At 44.7% G+C, this 25,047-nt stretch overlaps 1 protein-coding gene across 3 annotated transcripts in view; it reads left to right on the top strand.

Moving 5' to 3' along the window:
- dlg2 (discs, large homolog 2 (Drosophila)) overlaps window positions 1-25,047 on the top strand; it is a 407,394-nt gene that overhangs the window by 351,419 nt on the left and 30,928 nt on the right. For all 3 annotated transcript variants that reach the window (XM_034098934.2, XM_034098932.1, XM_034098935.1), the window contains 4 exons: window positions 3,641-3,806; window positions 8,476-8,535; window positions 20,619-20,771; window positions 22,492-22,648. In XM_034098934.2, the coding sequence (XP_033954825.1) occupies window positions 3,641-3,806; window positions 8,476-8,535; window positions 20,619-20,771; window positions 22,492-22,648 (536 nt within the window). The remainder of the gene's footprint in view (window positions 1-3,640; window positions 3,807-8,475; window positions 8,536-20,618; window positions 20,772-22,491; window positions 22,649-25,047) is intronic.

The raw sequence follows: 25,047 nt of genomic DNA, 5'->3' as shown, positions 1-25,047 counted from the left end.
TCCGTACAGTAAGTGATGGCAAACCTGCCTTGGTATAAAGTGTACAGTGATGTGTAAGCGCTTTACAATTAGTAACAAATCTCAGTGCGCTGTGATAGGCGGCATCTAACTTGTTCAGGCAATGGGCAGGTGCATTCATATAGACCAGATCCCCAGAGTCCAGCACAGGTCAAAGGTCACAGAGCCTTTTCCTGGCCTCAAGCGAGAAACAGGACTTGTTCCTGAAAAAGAACCCTAGCCTAACCCTCAGTTTTTTAAGCAGGTTATTGACCTGGAGTTTAAAAGAGAGACAATCATCAAGCCAGATACCAAGGTATTCATAACAGGTAACCACTTCTAGTACTTTTCCTTGCGCAGTTACAATATCCAAAGCGGTCTCTGGTGTCTTTTTGGATTTTGAAAATAGCATTACCTTGGTTTTATCAACATTTAAAAGAAGCTTAAGCTCAGAGAGCTGCGTCTGAATAATGTTAACACCAGCCTCCTGAATGGAGGGACCTGCTCAGTACATCACGGTATCGTCCGCATAAAAATGTAAAGTTGCTCCATCCACATTTTGACCTAAACTGTTGATGTAGATGGAGAATAATAGTGGACCTAAAACAGAACCTTGTGGTACACCATTAGTAATGTTTAACCACTCAGAAGACAGCCCATCTAAGTGAACACATTGGGACCTTTCAGAGAGGTAGTTCACAAACCACCCACTGCATAGCTGGATTATGCCAACACTGGCCAGCCTCTGCTTGATTTAATTTAATTTAATCGTTTATTTGAATAGAGACAATGCACATTAATGAACACTTAAAACAAATAATACTTCAAGTGTAAATATGCCGGATTTGAGCTTTGAGCTAATTTCCGTCCGTAGTCCCTCACATACAACATATAAGAACATGACATTTATAAACATAGCAACAAATAAATACATGATATGCAAAAAGAGCAAGAGCAGCATACACAAGTATTTACCACATGGCAGCACACTGTAGCAGCAACGACATGTAAAGTGCAAGAGACGATACAAGAGCTACATAAAGTGCAAGAGGAGATGCCCCTGTGTTAAAGTGCATTTAGCGGTGATTGTCTGTTTGTTGCTCATCCATTCTTTGAGTCGACCTTTGAAACTATTGAGGGTGGGACAATCCCGTATCTCAGCTGGGAGGCTCTTCCACAATGAGCGGACATTTAATGGAGAGGACATTTTGTCCAGAAGTGGTCCGTCTACGGTGGACTTCACAGTCTCCTCTGGTTGCTGACCTAGTGCAGCGTCCAGTGTGTTTTCTGTGGATGAATTCCCCTAAGGGGAGGGGGGGGGGCATTCCATGTAAACATTTATAAAAAAAACACATACTTTTAAGACTTAAAATTGTCAAAACTCAAGAAATGGTGTTTCTCAAGGATGGTCCAGTGGTGGTATGAATGTGGCTTTCTGTCAAACACCTGGACAGCTCTCTCGTACAGCTGTTCTACGGGTTTCAGGTTTGTGGCTCAAGCAAACGACCAGTTTGTAAAACAGTATTCAATGTGCGATAGAATCATGCTTCAAGATGTGATGATCGACGGTATTGAACACTTTGGAAAGATCAATAAACAGCTGCACAACTCTGCTTATTGTCTAAAACACCAGCAATATCATTCACCACTTTCATTGTTGCAGTGATGGTGCTACTGTATGTTTGACACGATGGGCTCACAGGAACTCAGATGCACGATTCAGTTAACTCAAAAATATATTTGATTTATAAAAGACTAACGCTTAAAACTTAAAACTACAAACAAAATCACTTAATAGGAAAAACTTAGATAATAAACAAAAGATTCACTATGATAACAGACATGGACTCGACGTGGAGACACACACACACACACACACACACACACATACACACACACACACACACACACACACACACACACACACACACACACACACACACACACACACACACACACACATTAGGTGATGTGGCACAGGTGGAAACAATCAGGCTGACCGGTGACACACAAGGGCAGGAAGTGAATCATACCTTATATATCATCAGTCATTTACCAAAATAAAACGGAAGGTGACAAAACTAGGAACACAAGACAATAAACTAAAAGTATTCTAATGCTGAAACCTTACAATGTTGCTTTCTGAAACCTGACTGATGTTTACATAGGATGACATTTACATAAAAACTCCTTTACCTGTTCACTCATAGGCGTTCAAGAACCTTCGCCAGAACTGACCATTTAGAGATGGGCCTATCATTATTTAATAAAGTGGCCTCCCCACCTTTTAGCAAAGGCAGGACATACGCTGACTTCCATACTTTTGGAATTGTGTTAGTGCTGAGGGAGAGGTTAAAAAGAGTAGTGAGAGGTGGAGCAATACAATCTGCAGCTATCTTTAAAAAGAAAGGTTCTAAGTTGTCCGGGCCAGCCGGTTTCTTAGGATCTAACTTAGATAAGGCTTCACGAACAACATCAACAGTAAAAGGGGTAAAACTAAAAGGGTTTTCCAACACACATTGTTCAGAGTCACAGACTGTGGTGTTCACAGAAGCAGAGTTAGTGCCAGAATCAAATAGAGAACCACAGGACACAAAATGCTCATTAAAGCCATTTAGCATGGTGGCCCTGTCCGGTATAGAGCCAGATGCTGTGGTGAGGCACGGAGGTAGCTCATTACGGATATCGCCGGTAGATATCGATTTTATGGTGTTCCAACATTTCCTTGGATTATTTAGGACAGATAGTACTTCGACTTAGCACTTTTGACATGTGAAGTGAAGCTATTTCTTAGCTGCCTAAAACGCAGCCACTCTACCTCTGAGCCTGATCTCCTAGCCTTTGCCCAGGCCTTGTTTCTCTCATGAAGGAGACTAGACAGCTCAGCAGAAAACCAAGGATTGTCTCGTCCCTTTACTCTGAATGTACGCAGGGGTGCATGTCTATCAATGATCTCCATAACACCAAGATAAAAATAAGACCATGCGGTTTCTACATCAGCACACAGATTGATTTTACCCCAATCAAACCCAAACAGATCATGCACAAAACCCTGCTCCACAAAATGTTTTATGTCTCTCTTGATGATAATGCGAGGTTTAACCTTTTGGACCTTAGTGTCCCTAATTGTGGCTACAACACAGTGATCGCTCAGATCATTCGCAAATACTCCCACAGATGAGTATTTATAGGGAGCATTAGTTAGAATGAGATCAATTAGGGAGGATTTATTAGGGGACTTAATGTTAGGGCGAGCAGGACTGTCCACAATCTGAGTAACATTTAAGAGATACAAAGGTTTTTAAAATCCTCTGACTCTGCAGTTAACCAGTCCCAGTTACAATCTCCAAGTAGCACTATTTCCTTGTAGTCTAGCTGTGATAAAAGATTTTATAATGTAATATAATGTATAATAATATATACATGTTTTGAATGTTCACATCAATTCAAAAACAAGTTGAGTGGTTAGAATCCAACCCCTGTATTTTAACTTTCAAATAAAAACTTGAGAGAATATTAGAGATAAAGAACATTGGAGGTAATAATGACGCAGTAATGATTTTGTGATATGAGGGAAATGTGTGTGTTGGGTTTGACTGTTCAAGCAGCTGCTCTGTTTTTGTTTTCTCTCTCTTCTCTACAGCATTCTCTCCAGCCATGGAAAATCATATCTCCTCCCCCATCAACAGTGGCACTCTGGAGTACAAGTCTGGCCTCCCCCCCATCTCCCCTGGGAGTTATTCCCCCCTCCCTAAGCACTTACTTGGGGAAGAGGATATAAACAGGTTGGATGGTTTTTCCTTTTTACGGTAATTACCTCCCTTTCCTACCAGACGACTACAAAGGTAGAAACCCCCCCTGTTCTGACTGATCTGTGCCCCTTGATGTGTGGCAATTCAATTGAAACCCCATTCTAAGTTCTGGTGCAATTATAAAACATGTGCATGTTGTGTTGGAATCACCTGTTTTTTATTTGAAAATATAGTCTTGGTGCCCCTGATTCCCAATCAGGATGTTGTATTGAACGGTCCCCAGGAACAGCTTCTTATAACCGCCGCTCCCTGTCCTGGGTTCTGTGTATGTGTCTGAATGTCTCTATGATTCCTTTCTAGACAATGTGTTGTGAGTGGCAATGTGACAAATGCCTAGAAAACATTGGAGCATCCAGCTTTAAAATAAAAACACAACACAGCCATGGGACTCTAACGTGTGCTGTTGTTGGGGTCCAAGCTGTGGTTTAAAAAAGGTTTTGTTTAAGCTACTTATCAGAGGAAATGATTTAGTCATGGTAAATGTTGCCTTACAGCAGTTCCATCATCGCACAAGGACAGGTTGAACGTGATGTGCTGAGAAATCTGTACCTTCCTATGGTGTGTTTCTGTGGTAGTGATGTGTCATCAGTGGCAAGACACAGGGGGCTTTGGTGGCGAAGTCGATAGGGACTTGGCTTGGCAACTGGAAGGTCACCAGTTCAAGTCCCGGCAAAACTAAGTGCTACCGAGATGTCCCTCAGCAAGGCACAGTTCCCCACACTGCTCCCCGGGCGCCGTTCAAAATGGCAGCACACTGCTCCTAACACTAGGATGGGTCAAATGCAGAGAAACCATTTCCCCACGGGGATTAATAAAAGTCCATCTTATCTTATCTTTGGTGTGTCACGAGTGCATTGTTATATATTTTACAGGGATTAGTTGAGCTTTTTGGGTTGTGAAAAAACAGAAGCTGATATGACAAGTTACTGTTACTTTTGCATAGATAAGCTTGCTCATTAATAGGGTACAGTTCTACAACCGCTATTTCTAGAAAGCAGTGCAGTAAAGTGACCTAAGACTGCATGGTCAGAGCCAGGAGTGCATTCATGTGTGTCTAGAAAAAACTACAAGCAGCATAAGGCAGCTGTGAGGAATTCAAACTATGGGAGAATTGTTCAAAAGATTGTTCTAAGAGCTGTAAAGTGTCTTACCCAACACAGTGCTGCAAATCCTTACCAATACATACAAATGTAAAGCTTTTAGTGATGTTAAACGTTAGTTATGTATGAACAGTGGAATGGAATTGTAACCCATCCATCCATCTTCTCCCGCTTATCCGTGGTCGGGTCGCGGGGGTAGCAGTTCCAGCAGAGAGCCCCAAACTTTCTTTTCCCTGGCGACATCAACCAGCTCTGACTGGGGGGTCCCAAGGTGCTCCCAGGCCAGCGAAGAGATATAATCCCTCCACCTGGTCCTAGGTCTACCCCTTGGTCTCTTCCCAGCTGGACGTGCCTGGAACACCTCCCTAGGGAGGCGCCCAGGTGGCATCCTAACTAGGTGCCCGAACCACCTCCACTGGCTTCTTTCGACGCGAAGGAGGAGCGGTTCAAGTCCGAGTCCCTCCCGGATGACCGAACTTCTCACCTTATCCCTAAGGGAGACACCAGCCACCCTGCGGAGGAAACCCATCTCGGCCGCTTGTATCCGCGATCTCGTTCTTTCGGTCATGACCCATCCTTCATGACCATAGGTGAGGGTAGGAACGAAAATGGCCCGGTAGACAGAGAGCTTTGCCTTCTGGCTCAGCTCCCTTTTCGTCACAACGGTGCGGTAAAGCGACTGCAGTACCACTCCCGCTGCTCCGATTCTCCGGCCCATCTCACGCTCCATTGTTCCCTCACTCGAGAACAAGACCCCGAGATACTTGAACTCCTTCACTTGGGGTAAGGACTCATTCCCTACTTGGAGTGGACAGTCCATCGGTTTCCTGCTGAGAACCATGGCCTCAGATTTGGAGGTGCTGATCCTCATCCCAGCCGCTTCACACTCGGTTGCGAACCGATCCAGTGAGTGCTGAAGGTCGCAGACCGATGAAGCCATTAGAACCACATCATCTGCAAAAAGCAGTGGTGCAATCCTTAGTCCACCGAACTGCAGACCCCCTCCCCCACGACTACACCTCGAAATCCGATCCATGTATATTACAAACAGGATTGGTGACAAAGCGCAGCCCTGGCGGAGGCCAACCCTCACCGGAAATGGGTCCGACTTACTGCCGAGGACCCGGACACAGCTCTCGCTTTGGGAGTACAGAGATTGGATGGCCCTGAGTAGAGACCCCCTCACCCCATACTCCCGCAGCACCTCCCACAGTAACTCCCTGGGAACCCGGTCATACGCCTTCTCCAAGTCTACAAAACACATGTAGACCAGATAAGCGTACTCCCAGGCCCCCTCCAGGATCCTTGCGAGAGTAAAAAGCTGATCCGTCGTTCCACGACCAGGACGGAATCCGCATTGTTCCTCCTCAATCTGAGGTTCGACAATCGGCCTGACCCTCCTTTCGAGTACCTTAGAGTAAACTTTCCCGGGGAGGCTGAGTAGTGTGATGCCTCTGTAATTGGCACACACCCTCTGATCCCCCTTTTTAAAAAGGGGAACCACCACCCCGGTCTGCCACTCCTTCGGTACTGTTTCCGACTTCCACGCAACGTTGATGAGACGTGACAACCATGACAGTCCTTCAACACCCAGACCTTCAGCATTTCTGGGCAGATCTCATCCACCCCCGGGGCTTTGCCGGAGTTGGGAGAGGGATCCCGGTTTCTCCCATTTTCCCCTTTAAACTGTGGGGTTTCTCTGGAAGTGTTTCCTTGTACGATGTGAGGGTCTGAGGACAGAGGGTGTCGTATTGTCATACTGATATTCTGTACACACTGTGAAGACCACTGAGACCACTGATATTGGGCTATGTGAATAAACATTGATTGATTGATCCACAGAGTCACAGCCAAACATTAGCAGCTCCACCTCAGCTGCCCTAACCCCTAATCCACATTAAGCCGCCACACGGCTCACCCCCAAATTGGCCAAATGTCCTATCAAGGCAAATATCAAGAGAAATGCTTGTTTATATAAATATGTATTGTATTTGAAAGAAGATTGGCAAACCGAAGCATATATTTGTAGGCAGCACAACAAGGATATGGTGGATATCATAATGAACAAGTAAATACATCACTTGTTAGTGTTGCTCTGTGGGATTAGGTCATTGTTGCGTGCTGTGGCAATCATTTTCTTGTGTTGTCATACCCCGAAATAAAGAGCGGTGATGGAATGCTGCAGCATGGTGATAACAAAAGCCCATTTCAGAGGATAACTGAAGGACCCCTGTATTACACTTTGTTGAGTGAGGGATTAGCCCTCCATTCTCTTTGGAGTTAAGAGGTTTACTACTCGCTCTTGGCCAAGGTTCTTGAGATTACCTCGCTGACCTACAGTGAAGCACTCTGACAGCGGCTCTTGTTCACCGTGTTCTCCACACCCAGTTAGAACACACATTGTGATAAAGCCAGATGGATCTTCACTCCCTGTTATAACTGATAAAGCAACTCCAGTATTTTATCACTAATGTGACAAGTAAAACACCAAAGCTCAGAAAGGGAAGAGGGCCGAAACGTCTGGGTCATGAGTTAGAGCAGTACATCTGACCAAACCTCCATGGCACCTTCGGATCTTCACAAGGTTGCTGCGTTTGGGTCTGATCTGAACTGACTGGCTGCCTCAGCTCAGCTTATCCCAGATGAGTCAGCAGGAGAAACAAGCCAACTGTCCAGACCTCTCCGGCTCCTGTGTGTCCTATGACTGTCACACTCAATTCTCCTTTGATGGCACTGCGATGTTGGTCAGTAATGTCATTGGCTTTTTGTCATTCATTTTTTGAGATGCTGAAATGCTAAGAAGGACTGTAGATGTTGATTTCCTTCTTTAGCTATAGTCACTGCGATATCTCTCTTTAAATGTGTGCTGCAATAATTGAAGGAGTCCCTAAATGTTGAGGCTTCAGTAGAGTAGTATACGACAAAAGAGCAGACAGACATACAACGATACACTGAATCATTTCATTTGAAGTGATTTATTTGATTCAAATCAAATCAAGTTTTATTTATATAGCACATTTATAAACGATGTTTGGTCGAGCCAAAGTGCTGTACATATAATAAAAATAGCCTACAGTAGAGACACTTTACAGCAAATACAACAGCACAGATTGTTCAGAATATCAGTATGAGAAAAACGACACCCTCTATCCTTAGACCCTCTGTCCTTAGACCCTCTGTCCTTAGACCCTCTGTCCTTAGACCCTCACATCGTACAAGGAAACACTTCCAGAGAAAACTCACAGTTTTTTGTTTTTTTTCAGATTGTGATTTTGGTGGTTACAAATAAATGACCTTTTTAAAACTGAATGCTCCAGTTTACACTTGAGTGCTCACAAACAGCAGACATGCACACAATGGATGTGTGCAGTAGGTTACTTAACTAACACCCGACACTGATGTGTGCTGATGTTGTTGTGGAAGAATCTCCGATTCACTTTCTTTAAGGGCGTTACTTTTCTGTTTCAGCTATCTCTATTTTGTGTGCGCCGCATGCCCCAAAGTCTGCCTTTCATCAGTATCAATTTATGAACAAAAATGAATGAGCACTATTTTTATTTTATTAGAAATGCCTCGCTAGATGACGGCGAGGATCACAGGTTTGATTCCCAGCATTTCCAGTTAAGGTGAGATATGTATACTGCTCACTCACAATCTGCATGCCCTGCATGTCCCATTAGCATGCTATTGGTCGCAAGGAATTGATGGAAATAGAAAACACATCATGATTTGACTTTTTGAGGATGAGCCACTTGTCGATTTGAGCAACAAAACGTTTGCAGAACTGGCGATCAATCCAAAGAACAAACTATAAAACAGTTAGAGACCATGGATATGTGGCTCCGCAGCCAGTGGGAGCATGTTAGTGCTCTGAGAGCCTCTACAGCAGGGGTGCCCACACTTTTTTGGCTGGTGAGCTACTTTTGAAATGACCAGCTCACCGAGGTCTACCAACCAAAAATAAAATCCCAAATTGCAAGGGTTGCTGAATAACACGTTTTATTTATACATGAGATAACTACAATAGGGCTGCAACAAACGACTAATTTGATAATCGATTAATCTATCGATTAATGAAACGATTAATCGACTATTCGGACTATTACTGTATGCCTTGCACAATTTCTCAAACGCTCTTATTTTAGGGTGACCAGACGTCCCCGTTTTCCGGAGACAGTCCCCGTTTGTATTGGCTTGTCCCCGGTTGAAACTCTCCCCGGAAATGTCCGGGGAGAGAGAGAATATACGTTAAAAACACATAGCAAGGTGAAATAAAACGTTTCATGTCAGGACACAGTGGGTAAACAGACTGCGGTCAACCAGCCCCCACTTCGGAAAACACAGTCAAGCCAGCCCGCACGTTGTATTGCGGTGCGCGAATATCCTATGCATTACGGTAGAGGCCTGTAAAAACTGCCTTCAAAATAAAAGCGTTTACTCGGTCAATAACAAATATACCTAAAGAAACACACCAAACATATTCATATATACTGGAGCTTAAATTAAGAAATATGTACTATATAATGTGATCAATAATAATTTAAAACAAACGACATATAACTACCACATTATAACTGAGTGAATGTAAAATGTAAGTATACAGTTATTAAGACATATCTGACATTTCCACTGGGTGACTAATTTCAATTGATGTTGACACCATCTCACAACACTCCTAAAATAACATTACTTTCTGAAGCACAATTGAATGCTGTTTAAAATCTCAAATTAGATCTATTGTCCATCTATATTTAGATTATTATTTAATGGAAACTGTCCATAATCAAAGAGTCACTCGAAGTCAATCAAATACTTATTTCACTTCAGGGTGATAGCAGGATACCCCATCTAATCACTCAGAGAAAATCTTGACAATCTGAAGTACACTTTCAAAATAAAAGACCTGAAGTCTCATATGAGCTATCGTCCTTCTGTTTGTATCCAACAGTTCAAATGTTCGAATTACATTGAACCAGAATTGTCCCCCTTTTTTCTTTAACAGTGAAGAAAATTGGATATGTTAATGATATATTGACCACTAAACTCAAAATGTCCCCAGTTTTAATTTTGACAATCTGGTCACCTTATCTTATTTAGCCATCAACTTTTAGATTTAGCTTGAGGTTGTTTTAGGCATCTGGAAACTAACAATGAAGACAATAAAGATGAATACTTGATTCAAAAATACATATATTATTAAATTAACTTAACAAATTGTGAACAAAATTAACATTGCTTTTTATTAATTAAATAAATAATATTTCACATTAAAAGAAACAACAATGTTTTAACAAATCGTATTAAATTATCCGATGACAGAATTGTAAACAGAATAGCTGAAACTTTAACAAAATAAAGAGTAACTCTGTTACCTCTAAGCAGTGGCAAGCCGTGACTTTTATACCTGGTCCCTCTGACCCCCCTTCCCTCGAAAAAAAAGAAGAGATATTACGTCACAGCGTATACTTCAGCGGAATATCAAAACAGCGGCCCGGGGTGCAAAACGCATTAATGACAGCGACCCTCTACCACACAGAACAACACCATTTATATATCATGACAGGGCACCCACAGCCAAGTAACAATTACAAATGAATTAAGTCGGCACGGTGGCCCACATTGAAAATGACTTAGGCCTACCTTTGATGATCAAATCACTTAAACACAAAGTCCATCCTCCTGTCCTTCTGGATGAAGCACTGGCGGGTCATTCAGCTGATCCTTTGCCACTCCAGTTTATCATTGGAACTCAATCTTGAAAATGACTCGGTTAATAATTTCGCAACGATGTCATCACCATCACTGAAGTGAGCCATCATGAACAAACTTATGCTAATCATAAATCTATCGATCATAAATCTACCGATTAGATTTATGATTCGAAAATAATAAAAGTAGGGTAGACGTGGATATTATCCGGCTGAACAAAACGTGCATTTATCTAACAGGTTCGTTTTCCACAGACCTTATTTCCAGCTATTTTTCCAAAATTCTATGGAGAAATCCCGCTGCTTTCTGTCGAGGGAATCCGAGCTAAGCTTACTTCCGGGTTTTAGGACGCGTCACTGCACCACTTGCATAGACCAGCGCCATATAAAGTGAAGAGTTACGACAGCGTAACGTGCTTGATCGTCACGGGAGACTCAATAGTTCCCCGGAAGTTCGTGGTGGGACATTTGAATACATGATTACCGGAGATAGAACTACGATTTTTGGTAATAAGTAGTGAATAAAGGTTTTGATTTGCAATATTTATACAACAGTATGTAGTTACATCAATATTTGAAAAAGTTAAATTTGCTAATATTTGAGGATTAAGATCAAATAAGAAGTACTTTATTGATACCAATTTGGGAAATGTTTTCTTTGCAGCAGCAAAAGACAAGGCATGTACATAAGACAGTTAAAAGACTAGAATTAAACAATCGAAAATGTAAACATCTCAAATAGAAATAAAATAGCAGAAAATATACATAGTGTGAACAGCTATCTTACCTGTTAACATATACATGTTAGGCTAACGTTGCCTTGGTTAAAGAGCCTGTTGCTGTTGTTTATTGCTTTGAATTGTTTAAAACAAATATTATCTTCTTAAACCTGTATGGTAGTCAGGAGCATCACATCCTAATGTTTGATATATTTAGAGGGAGGGAAGGAAGGTTTCAAAATGTTGATTAGATTCATTTCTACAATTTCTTTAATTCATGGTGGTTTCAGTAATCCCATGGTAATTGAGGACATAAGTAATCTACATGAGTAATGTCTTTTTTATGACTTTCAGAAAGGACAGGAGACCCACAGGTGCCTATCAATGATTGTCAACTGACAGTAAATAAATAGGATGGGAAATTGCTGACCTATTTTAAACGTACCTTGTGTTTTCACTCTCACGTAAGTCCCTCTCCCTTTGCCATCAATCCAACATCAGCTGAGCTGCAACATAATACAGACAGGTAATAATCAACAGAATCACAAGGACATAATATGGCTCTGCTAAAAACACTCACCCATAAGTTACGTTTTAGTTTACTGTTTATAAGTCTCAAATATGCACTCTAAATCCATATCAATAGCGATGTATCACAAAAATATCTCTCTTCCTTATTATTGTGTAACGTTAACTATATTATACTAGCTTGAACTCCAAAATGGATATCCGCCCCAATGTTATATTTAACTAATATGTAACTCCCTCTACCCCGGATAAAAGCACGTTAAGAAGCCCCTTTTCTCTAATTCCACAACGTTGGAGGAAATAACATTAGGAGAACGGATTAATAGGCTGTTCGTGGTTAACGTGTGTTGCTAACTTTAACCGGCATTGTTTTTTTTTTATGTTTTCAAATATTATTTTTTAGAATATCTTAGGCCCTCACAGAGGGCCTATAGGGCCCTGACGGCTCGCCACTGCCTCGAATCATTTACCCATGTTTGTATAATTGTGTTAACTCCGTGTGTTGCTGCTAGCATACATAACACCTGACGTGGAAACGTTACTCGTGGACGGGGCTACAGAGCTACTAGAAAGACAGTCGAACCCGGTGCATTCCTCCGTCTGAATGTGGAGCACTTTTGCTAAATGTTTAGACAAATTGCTCGTGTTACCGCCCTTACATGCTAAACTCTCTTGGCAACGAGCATTGTCCACATCGAGACGGGTAACATTTAACCACACCTTGGAGCGCTTCTCTCCGCCATCTCCGCCGTGTGTTGCTGCATGTAGCAGCCGCGTGTGTGTAAACTGCCCCGCCCCCTCACACACAGACGGGGGAGAGAGAGATCTCGTCTCGATTGGAAAGATCAAAAATACACCGACCATAGTCCATAGACCATTGTTTGTTTTTCTGCATGTTAGAAACGAGTTGGCGACACTAAGACTGCGAGATAATGTTTGTGTAGCAATAATACATGACCTTTCTCTTTCTCAACTTATGCCTTGTGAACACTCCGATAATGCCTCTCCACGTTACCTTTCTTTGGCAGAGCGACGCTTGCTTTACAAATAAGGCAAATAACCTTTGAATGTGACATCACAAACAAATATTCTTCCTCCCATTCTGGGTGGAAGTGGTATGTCTTTAGCTTTTTGCTCGGTCCCGCACTCATTTTGTTGTTCTATTTCGTATATGGCTTCGCCCTCTAAGGCTATCGCTATTGGGTAATCCCCCTGCGCCCCCGCACAGCACTGAAAACTTGTAGTCCACGCCCACCCGCAAGGTGGGCCCCACCCTCGGGCCTCCTTCCGGTATAAATAGGAAGGAGGCCCGGCAATCTGCTCCCTCTTTTCTTCAGCAAACCAGCACAGTTACTGAAGCACAGCAATTGAGAATCATCATGAGCAACAACTGCGTCCGTGATGACATACAAAGCAAAGCATTCATGCTACATCCATGCTGGCTAAATATACTGTCTATGCTTGCTAGCTGTCCATTCAAACGAAGTACACTGGATATAAACTCCCCAAACAAGCGAAAACCTACCAGTTTCCCCCACTGTCTTTGCCACCTCCCCCCATGCCTGGCTCCTCCGGTTTGTATCCCTGTATGTTCCCTACCGCCACGATCATTTTCTCCTCCTTTTGTTGACATATGGGAAATAACTGCGGTCTGGCTCTCCCAACATACACCCGGTTTGATTGGCTACTGCTTGTACTGTCAGATTTACATACGAGGGATTTGATTGGCTGACGCCTCCGTCGAGGAGGCAAAAGTAGAACATTGCTCTACTTTTGCAGCGAGCACCTCGAGAGAAGCTACGCTTTGCTCCCACAATGCATTTCGGCGAATCGTGACGTCACCCCATTCAAAGTGAATGGGCAGAAGCGTTGAAGCGGCAACGTACGCCGTTTCGCCTCACGGGCAGCGGCGGCGAGGGCAATGGCGTGGCTCGTCACCATGACGACCATTACAGGCTGAGTGCCCCCAGCGGCAGCGCCCGCAGCCCCTCGGCATCAGCGCTCGCTGCAGAAGCCTGCTGGTTTTAACCTATCGGTTAATTAACTGCAGAGCTCGCTAATTAAGCCGGCTGCCACTAATCTGTTGATTAAGTAGACAGCAGGGCTCGCTGCAGAAGCCTGCCGGTTTTAACCCCTGTTAATAACCTGCAGAGCTCGCTGCATTCCTCTGTCCGAGACACGCCTCGTACACACGGTCATAATAAACCCATGAGCACCGTTATAACGCCTCGTGTGGACAGCACTGCACATACCTCCATCCATCCCCTGAGTGTGTACGCGCCTCATGATGAGGGCCGGAGTGAGACGCAGCGTGTGGAGGCCCCCACGCAGCCCTTTCGGTCCAAGCTCACCGTGGGTTGCCTCACGGGCAGCGCAGGAATGCATACTTCCATGTACCCATCATCCCGAAACACAGGAAATAGCGTTTGGATATTTCCTGGCTCCTCCCATTTTTGTGTAGAGAAGGCTGGAGCCGCCCGCTACACAGAGGAGGGATGAGTGTGTGGTTTCCTCTGGACGACCTGCTATTTGCTGGCTCGCTCCAGGGAGGAAGTCGCTTTATAGACGGTACATCTCGTATCGCATCTGTCAAAGCCTGGGTTTCATAATAAATTGGAAGAAGAGCTGTCCTCTTCCCTCTCAGACAAACGTTTATCTGATAGTGGAATTAAACTCAGCCAGCAGCAGAGCTCGGCTCTCGCGGCAGTGAGTGGAGGAACTGACAGCTCTCCTCCGGCGTGTCACAAACCCGCACAGCCCTCTCCGTGACTCAGCTGCCCGGCGTTGGCGTCAGCTGGTCACGTGGGGATCCCCCTGGGTCTCCCCCACAGGTGGAGTCTCCAGAGGTGGTTCATTCGCTGCAGAAGCCTGCTGTTTTAACCTATTGGTTTATAAACTGCAGAGCTTGCGGCATTCCTCTGTCCCAGATATGCCTCCTACACACGGTCATAATAAATCCACGAGCACCGTTATAACGCCTCGTGTGTCAGCACTGCACACACCATACTCATCCCCTGAGCGTGTACGCGCCTCATGATGAGAGACGGAGTGAAATGCAGCATGTGGAGATTCCCTCGCAGCCCTTTCGCCTCAAGAAGCGCGAGCGGCGAGGGTGAGGGCGTGGCTCGTCACCTTGACGACAATTACAGCATATCTCAGAGAAGCCTCTCTAGTTCCATGGGATACAAGAAACACTCCTGTCATCCCAGGAATAGTGCTGGAACTCCTGTTGAAAGAGGATATCTCCAGGGTTCCTCAAAGGGAGGAAAATCAGGGGTTTTAACTCCCGTTATTTTTCTAATCCCGAAAAACACTGGAGCAATGAGACATCCTCGATCTGTCAGTATTCCACATGCTCACGATCAAACAGGTGCTGGAATGTGTTCAACAGGACGACTGGTTCACTTCCACCTGAAGGATGCATACTTCCACGTACCCATCATCCCGAAACACAGGAAATTCCTGCGTTTTCTCATTTCAGGGAATATCAGACCAGACCAGTGGCGAGCCGTTAGGGCCCTCTAGGCTCTCTGTGAGGGCCTAAGATATTCTACAAAATAATATTTAAAAACATTATAAAAAATAATATATTTTTTTATATATTTTTTTAGTTATATTTTTCATTAGTTTTACCAAAATAAATTGATTTAATTGTATTTAAAATAACATTTCCAAAGAAATAAATTCTTCGAATCTGCCTATTCAGTTTCTGTTGGAATATGAAGGGTTAAATGAAAGAAGCTCGTCTCTGCGAGTCTGTGAAGAGAGGAGCTGTTGGACATCCAGGCCGTCCAGCTATGAATTCACAGAGGGCCCCGCTATAGTAACTGAACGAGAGTGTAATGTCAAATGACAGTACAATTGACCAATCATATCTTCCCTCTAAATGGGTGGGTGTTATTATCGCGGACTTTATGACAAGTTCCGCCCGCTGTGAAACTTTTCTTGTTTCCATAGCAACAACAACTTCCTGTCAACAGCGTTAACTCGCCTTCAAAATAAAAGCATGCCAAATTACACTTAAGACATACAACTGCAACGAAAGTAACAAACACAATGCAATATCCTTTTCAATTTCAAAGAACACAAATAGGGTTATTTACAGGTGTTGTTTTGTGTGGTAGAGGGTCGCTTTCATTGATGCGTTTTGCACCCCGTGCCGTTGTTTTGATATTCCGCTGAAGTATACGCTGTGACGTGATAACTCGAGGGAAGGGGTGGGGGTCAGAGGGCCTAGGTATAAAAGTCATGGCTCGCTACTGGACCGTTCGGATATTTCCTGGCTCCTCCCATTTTTATGTAGAGAAGGCTGGAGCCGCTACACAGAGGAGGGATGAGAGTGTGGTTTCCTCTGGACGACCTGCTATTTGCTGGCTCGCTCCAGGGAGGAAGTCTCTTTACAGACGTTACATCTCGTATCGCATCTGTCAAAGCCTGGGTTTCATAATGAATTGGAAGAAGAGCTGTCCTCTTCCCTCTCAGACAATCGTTTATCTGGAGTGGAATTAAACTCGGCCAGCAGAGCGCGGCTCTCGCGGCAGCGAGTGGAGGAACTGACAACTCTCCTCCGGCATGTCACAAGAAACACTCCTGTCATCCCAGGAACAGTGTCTTGCGCGGTTCTTACCCCCGCTATTTTTATAAATCTCGGAAAAGAACGGGGGAGTCGCCCCGTTGCTGTACAATCAAACATGTGTTGATTTGCACAGACAACAGGCCACGGCTATGGAAGCAGCCTACCTCAATCGCCAGGGAGGAGTACGATCCGCACAGCTTCTGAGCGCAGCCAGGCGGCTGCTGTTCTGGGCGCGCACACACGTTGCTCTCCATCGGAGCAATGTATATTCCCGGCGAATTTAACCGAGGGGCTCGCAGAGCGCAGCAGCCGTTGTATGCGAGGAGTACGGAGACTCAGACCTGTGTCACGCGCACTGGCGTCTCAGTGGGATTTGGCTTTGGTGTTACGCGCACTAAAGCAAAGCCCCATTTGAAGCTGATCAGGTTCCCCTTAAACTGTGTTCAGCCAAAGTAGTACTGCTTGTGGCTCTATCAGAGAAAAGGGTGAGTGATTGTCTGCCCCCCCCCTTGGCTCCGTCATGTCTCTGGATCCAAGAAGATGCAGTTCAGCTGTTTTACGCCCTAACCCGGCTTCATGCCTAAGGTCATCACAACTCTTTTAGGTCAAGAGTGATCACCCTGGCTGGCTCATTCCCCCCTCCTTACAGGTCGGAGGAAGAAGCCACGTCTCATCTCCTCTGTCCTGTGCGCGCGCTGTCCTGCTATGTGGCGCGCACGGCGGCCACGCACCGTTCTCAGTGCCTGGTTGTGCACTATGGAGAGCGCTCGATCGGGCAGCCTCTGTCTGCACAACGGCTGTCACACTGGCTGTGTGAGGCGGTCTCACAGGCGTATGTCTCCTCTGGGGTGGAGCCCCCGGAGAATATCAGAGGAATGTCCTCCTCCACGGCTTTGCACGGAGGAATGTCAGTGGAAGATATTTGCACTGCTGCATCTTGGTCTTCCCCCTGTTCATGTATGCATTTTTATTTGAGGGATGTCTCCCTTTCCTCTCTGACACACCCTGTACTGGGTGTCCTGTCAGAGTGAGTGACGTCAGGGAGCCAGCTGAGCGCTCTCCTACCTGTCTGACACGCAGAGAGCTGCTGTTCCCCCTCTATGTTCGCTGGACAAGGTGGGACCTTCGTCTCTACGTTCTCACAGCGGCCGGTATGTATTGTTCCCAGCCTTCACCCCGTCGGGAAGACAGGCATGTTTTGCTATGTTCCAGGGACGGTAATGCGCCATGACGCATGGCACAACAGGCAGGGGGTGGTATTGAGCAGGTGTGTCTGTGCTTCTAGTGCTGGACGGACCCAGTGGGGCGCAGACTACATCACGCTTCGTCCTTAACCCAATAGCGATAGCCTTAGAGGGCGAAGCCATATACGAAATAGAACTGAGGTTACCTACTGTAACCCAGCTTCTATGAGTAATGGCGCAGCCCTCTAAGCGCTGGGCCCCACTGGCTCCACGAATAGCTGAAGAAAAGTTATTTTGTATGGGAGCAGATTGCCGGGCCTCCTTCCTACTTATACCGGAAGGAGGCCCGCGGGTGGGGCCCACCTTGCGGGTGGGCTTGGACTACAAATGTTCAGTGCTGTGCGGGGGCGCAGGGGGATTACCCAATAGCGATAGCCTTAGAGGGCTGCGCCATTTACTCATAGAAGCTGGGGTTACAGTAGGTAACCTCAGTTTGTCTCTAGTTTGCCTCTTACGGCCCGTCTACACTACAGCGTCGACAGCGTCGAAAGCTCCAAGCTGCTCCAAGCTGCCCATTCACTTTCAATGGGGTGACGTCACGTAGCCGCGCTTTTTCGCCGAACTGAATTGTGGGTAGCAGAGCGAGGCGTCTCAGGCGACCCAGGCGACCAGAAGTTGAACATTGTTCAACTTCTGGTCGCCTGGACGCCGGAGTAGCCAGCGCCAGCCAATCAAATCCTGTTTCCCAAAATCTGACAGCTGAAGCGCTAGCCAATCAAACCGCGTCTAAGCTGGGAGAGATATCCCGCCGTTCATTTCTATATTTCAAAAAAAGTTGGAGGAGAAACTAACTATCGCCGTAGCGAATCACCCGGTTTTGTATGACCAGACCCTCTTCACCTCCCGGGATACAAACCGGAGGAACCAGGCATGGAGGGAGGTGGCAGAGACAGTGGGGGAAACTGGTAGGTTTTCGCCTGTTTGGGGAGTTTATATATATATTGCTCGCATAAAATCCCCGGGGGTTTTTGCTTTTTATGTCGGGGGCGGGAGATTCATGTGATTGGTTGTTGGCCGTGTTGCTTGAATAAAATCCCCAAGCTCCAGACACGCCCAGCTCCAAGCTATTTTTGGAGCTGTAGTGTGGACGCTCCGTTAATTTGAGTTTTCCCGGCACTTGACTGATTTTGTATCGCTTTGCATTCTGGGTTAATAGACTGGAAAGCGATAGGTCGCTTTTTCTGTCAAGAGCCGCGTTCACACTGTGGTACTTTTCCCACAAAGGTTCATGCGAACTTAGTTCATGCGAACTCTTTAGTTCGCATGAACTGGATTAGGCAAATGAAGCCGCTGACGTCACTTCTTCTTCTTCTGCTTTGGGTTTACTGGCAGGCCGCAAACCACTTCACGGCGTATACTGCCGCCCAAAGTCCCCGGCCGGAAGTCCCCGGAGTTGGGGACTGGCTTCAGTGGAAGCTGCTGGGAGTCCCAGCAGCTTCCACTGAAGCCTTCCGAGTAAATCGCCAGAACGCCGACACCTCCTCATCTCCACCGCTCCCATGTTTTATTTTGTGTTGCCATAAATTAGTCTCTGCGTTTCTGCGCTGGGCTAATGCTAATGCTAATGCTAATAATGCTAATTCGAGGATAATAAAATGGCGGCTTCACAACACTTTTTGGGAGTTTTACGGGGCGTGGTTTGCAATCCGCCCAGCCAATCAGATATATAGCTCTTTTCTCACAAAAGAGCCGCTCGAAAGTCCCTGCTCTCTAGCAGGGACTTTCGAGGGGGTAAAAAGGTTCGCATGAACTACTTTTAGTACCGGCTCTTTTTGGTGTGAACGCGATCATGAACTAAGTTCGCATGAACCTTTGTGGGAAAAGTACCGCAGTGTGAACGCGGCTAATCAAGTAAACTCCTGAATTAAGTGGCAGGGAGGCCAAGGGAGGAGGGATCAAAACCTGTTTTGCCTATTTTAACGGCGCTGGATTATTTTTTTATGAATGACTGGCGATCTACCAGTTTTGCCCGGTCGACCGCGGTCGACGTACTGGGCACCTCTGCTCTACAGGAACACATGCCCCACCAGGCAGCTGGCCCGGGCTAGCTGTTAGCATGCTAGTTTCAGAGGATATCTGACTCAGTGCAACACACTGTAACATCTTCACAACCTGTTGATAATGTTAATTGTGTTATAAATATATTGTATATTTAAATTCTAACCATATCTTACACTACTTTTAACCTAAATAGATGATATGTAATAGCTCTTTATCAGCCCGCTACATATTTGTACATATCCAAAATGACTGAATTAAAAACCATAAATCATTTAAGCTTTAATACCAATATGTGACATTATAAAACTATTGTATTAACCATGTCAAAAAACCAATTACATCATTGAATAGGCTCATCATTTTGTAATTCATTGAAGTCATTTGTCAAGCATATCATTCTAAACATTTCCAGGTTGCAGCTTCTCAAACTAAAGGATTTTCTTTAAAGACACGGTTGTGGGAAATAACAGATTAGTAGATAATGAAAATAAGTCATTCATTATATAAGAATATCTGGTGAGTATATGCTATTGATCGTGAGTTTTTATATAAAGCATGTTCTCTCTGACTAAGTGCTTCACCAGAAAGAACCAAATACCATGTACAACACACACCACACTCTCACTGCGTCCCATACACAAAGTGAGGTAACGTCCTGTAGCGAAGGCCATCCTCCTCCTCCTCCTCCTCCTCCTCCTCCTCCTCCTCCTCCTCCTCCTCCTCCTCCTCCTCCTCCTCCTCCTCCTCCTCCTCCTCCTCCTCCCTGTTACTGATGATGACTTTTCCAATGGAGCACACACAAAGCATATCACATAATGATTATATTTTCTTCCTGGTTTTCATCTGTGCGCCTCCATTGTATGCATCACAGACCCTCCCCCGCCCTGTCTCTGGACACTAACCGTATTGCTCTTGTCTCTCACTCCACTGTAGGCCTCCTGAGCCAGTTTACAGCACTGTGAACAAACTATGTGACAAAGCACCCTCCCCCCAACACTATTCCCCAGTGGAGTGCGACAAAAGCCTCCTCCACTCCGCCCCCCTCCCATATCAGTTAAGCCTGTTCCCTGACTCGGACATCACCAGGTACTTCACACCTCCACCACATCTGTTCCTGTATGTAAACGGCATGCCATGTTACCATTTCCTCGTGCACAGCTCTCACTGTCTGCCTACGCTTGGCTTCCACAATGTATGGATTGAAAGCAGCACTATTCAACTTCAGTAACTACCTCCAGCACTGCTGCCAACCAAGACTATAAATCACTTACAAGCAATTCGTAGATGTTGTGCATTTATAGCCGAATGTATTGCTCACTTATGTCTATGCTCTTTTTGAAGTAATCAGATTTGAATCATGTATCAGTGTAATCACATGGACAACGTGACACACCAGTAGATCTATAATGGTGTTGGGGCAATAGTCCTAACATTGCAGGTAGGTTTCTTGTAAACTGCTTCCATTTGTTAACATCAAAAGACAGATTAGATGCTGTGGATTATTGCTATGTCATCAACATGACGCTGTATGGAGGAAGGAAGGAAGGTCCCGTTGATGCAGACCAGTGGTTCACATCGCAGGCCAGGCCTCGGATGATTTGAGGCCAAATATCATATTTAGACTTCTTTTTTTACATATACTGTAATTGTAACTCAATACATGATTGTCACTAAAAGCCTTGTCTCAACATTACAATAAAATGTAAAAAATAATTGATTAATTAATTTTAATAAAAATTCAAGTTAGTATTAAAGGCATAAAAATACAAAAAATTATAATTCATTCTTTAATAGAAATGTTTCTTCTGCCCGTAAAGTGTCCAAACCAGGCTTGTCTGGATAAGCGCATTTTTAAAACATAGTCATTGTCCATGCCGGTTTCAGTTGGATTATTCATCACAGTTGCTCCGATCAGATCGGTCTCCTCCATTTTGTAGATTATTTACCACTTTTGAATCCTCATAAACACATCGGCAAAATCCGGCTTACTTTGAGCATGTGTTTTAAACAGTTGAATCCCTTTGTGAATTGTTTCCACTTGCGCCGTCCTTTAGTTTCTTCATACAGCAGGAATCCAGAGGAATGAATCCTGAGTCCAATAACCATCAAAGTCGCTCCAACAGTGCTCCTTAATTACGCTTTCATCTCCTTTAACGAAATACTTCACATTCATCCAGTTTGTGACAGCAGTTGTAGCATTTTGAGACTTTTAAACTTGAATTACTGCTAGCTAAATCAAAACAGCTGGTTTTCAGTGTTGTGTGGTTTGATAAATATCATGCTTGTGTGACAGTGCAGCAGTTGAACTACTGTCTTTCACTCCTACCTTGCTCATATGTTCACTGTAAACACATATATATTTACTGTTAAAACATATACATGTTTTTTGTGTAGTCTGTCTTGTCACAAATCTTCTCAGAATGAAAGTGTGTGGCCTGAATCTGAGTCAGTACCCCAGACTGTACTGTTTACACACACATACATATACACGTGTATGTGTGTGTAAACCGTACACCCAATCTAAGTGTGTGTGCTAATGTGTCTGTGAGAGGAGCAGAGAGAGGAAGCGAGTGAGAGTGTGCGTAAGCATGTGATCAGGTTCCTCTGGCTTCAGAACTGAATCGGGGACAGTGATTTAAGTAGGGCAGCGTTCCCCTGTGGAGCCAGCACTCTTCCAGCTCTGTCACTTAGCAAAGCAGCTCGGAGGTTTTGGTCACCGTGCTGTCGGTTGATGTCCGCCCGGCCTGGAGATGCTGAAACCTACCGACACCCCCGAGCTGATGTACTATCTGAACTGTCTGTACAGGGAACCCAGGAAGGTTGTGCTGCACAAAGGCTCCACAGGCCTGGGCTTCAACATCGTGGGCGGAGAAGACGGCGAGGGCATCTTCGTGTCCTTCATCCTGGCCGGAGGGCCTGCTGACCTGAGCGGAGAGCTGAGGAGAGGGGACCAGATCTTATCGGTGAGTCACCTCACTCTGATTTTATACCAGACACACAACCAAAAGAGTCAAAAGTGATATTTAATCACCATCTAGATTTGGAAATGTGTTATAGAAATGTGTGGCGTATTGGTTAAAAACCAAAGCCATAACCCAAAATGCAAGCTTCTTAGATAAGATGAGATAAGAAGTACTTTTACAATTAAAAGACTAGAAATAAACATTCCAAAATGTAAACATCTCAATAGAAATAAAATAGCATTAGAAAAAAAAGTAGAAAATATACAGTAGCAAAATATAAAGCAGGATATTATATATACATAAGTATGTGAGGAATGGAATATTAAATATTAGATTGCTAAAATATTAGATTTAATTTAAATATTAGATTGAATTACACAGATGTTAACCAGCTACTTGCATCTAAATCATAGAAATCTAAAGTGATTTCAAAAAGGTACAAAGTAAGTATACCTAGCTTCAATCAAAGGTGTTCCTTCACATCTGATCTACTTTTAAAATGCTCCTTAAACTGCATGTGTATTACGAGTGGCAAAGTCCTACTGGCCTAGATTCCTTTTGAGGCCAAACACGCACACCCTCCACCCTGCAGCCTCTCTCGGTAATGAAGGTGAAGTGTGTGGTGCTGGTTGTGAGATCTTAATGCTAGGCTTGTTGAATGGTACAGGTTACTCTTCAGCTCCAGATGTTGGTACAGGTTACTCTTCAGCTCCAGATGTTGGTACAGGTTACTCTTCAGCTCCAGATGTTGGTACAGGTTACTCTTCAGCTCCAGATGTTGGTACAGGTTACTCTTCAGCTCCAGATGTTGGTACAGGTTACCCTTCAGCTCCAGATGTTGGTACAGGTTACCCTTCAGCTCCAGATGTTAGTACAGGTTACTCTTCAGCTCCAGATGTTGGTACAGGTTACTCTTCGGCTCCAGATGTTGGTTGTATTCCTCCATTGAGAAACCCATTGGCTCTAAACACCACCATAGACCAGGGGCTTTCAAAGTGTGGGAAGGTGAGCCTCCCCTCAGAGAACATAAGAACAGCCGCGCCCCCCCCCCCCCATTATTATTGCTATAATTATTATTATTGTTGTTGTTGTTGCTATAATGCAGGGGTATTCAATTGCATTTCAAAGAGGTGCAGTAAGAGAAAATTAATTAAGACTGTTTCTCTCCTCTTGTCTCGTCTCTGTGTGTGTGTGTGTGTGTGTGTGTGTGTGTGTGTGTGTGTGTGTGTGTGTGTGTGTGTGTGTGGTGTGTGTGTGTGTGTGTGTGTGTGTGTGTGTGTTGTGTGTGTGTGTGTGTGTGTGTGTGTGTGTGTGTGTGTGTGTGTGTGTGTGTGTGTGTGTGTGTGTGTGTGTGTGTGTGTGTGTGTGTGTGTGTGTGTGTGTGTGTGTGTGTGTGTGTGTGTGTGTGTGTGTGTGTGTGTGTGTGTGTGTGTGTGTGTGTGTGTGTTTTGAATCACTGGCTGCACCGATTTGATTGGCTGAGTAGTGTGACCTCCTTAAAACATTAAACAAAAACATTTGTATCTTTATGTTTTAAACATATTGTATAAAACTCCCCCACTACCTTCCTACTATTCCTTGCACCCCTCTAGAATAAGCCTGAATGGTCTCAACCCAACACACTCTCACTCCCTAAGCGTCCAGGAGCGACGTTTGGTCAGTGTCCGTGGCGTGCAGTTGTGACGCTCCGAGGCTCCTTCAGCGTCATAAAGGGAGCAAATAGCTTTCAACTGATTGCAATGTATTCCCATCTGCGTCGGGATTTGACGCTCATGGAAGCACGGCATTCGTTTGTGTCGGCTGCCCTTAAAGGCAATGTGAGCGTCCATTCCCATTGGATAACGGAGAATTTTACACCCGGAAGTAAGTACTCCTCTTACTGTCGATTGATTTTACAGTGATATCTGCACTACTCATCGACTAACAAACACCAGATTATCCTTGTTGATTACACAACATTGATTGGTTTAAATTGTGTGCAATGCTTTTGTATTTTTCCCCTTCGATTCGGAGAAACAAATATGTTTCTGAGTAAAGGATGGCAGAAGACACTACACTACCCAGAATCCCCAGCTATCGTTTGGACTACACCATGTGCTCTTAAATAGACTTGCCTGATGTGGCTTCGGATCTCTCTCAGTGGGATGCACTGTTTGCCAAAACTAAGTTTGCAACTGCTGCTTCCTGCCTCACTAGCACCCTGAGCCTTCCTCCTCTTTGTTCCTCAGTCCTTCAGAGAAACAACAAGGACACAGTGGTCGGTCAGCGTCTGTGTTGCATCAAAGTCACTTCACCACAGTGCCTGGTGCAGGATGTGTGTAGTTATATCTGCAACACGCCACACCTCCATGACAGGGATGCAGTAAATAGGTTCCACAGAGAGAGAAGCTCTGAGACAT

Source organism: Pseudochaenichthys georgianus, chromosome 14 (genome assembly GCF_902827115.2).
Source record: "Pseudochaenichthys georgianus chromosome 14, fPseGeo1.2, whole genome shotgun sequence".
NCBI lineage: Eukaryota > Metazoa > Chordata > Actinopteri > Perciformes > Channichthyidae > Pseudochaenichthys > Pseudochaenichthys georgianus.
Note: the sequence above shows the minus strand (reverse complement) of the source record. Positions and strands in the feature narration are given on the sequence as shown.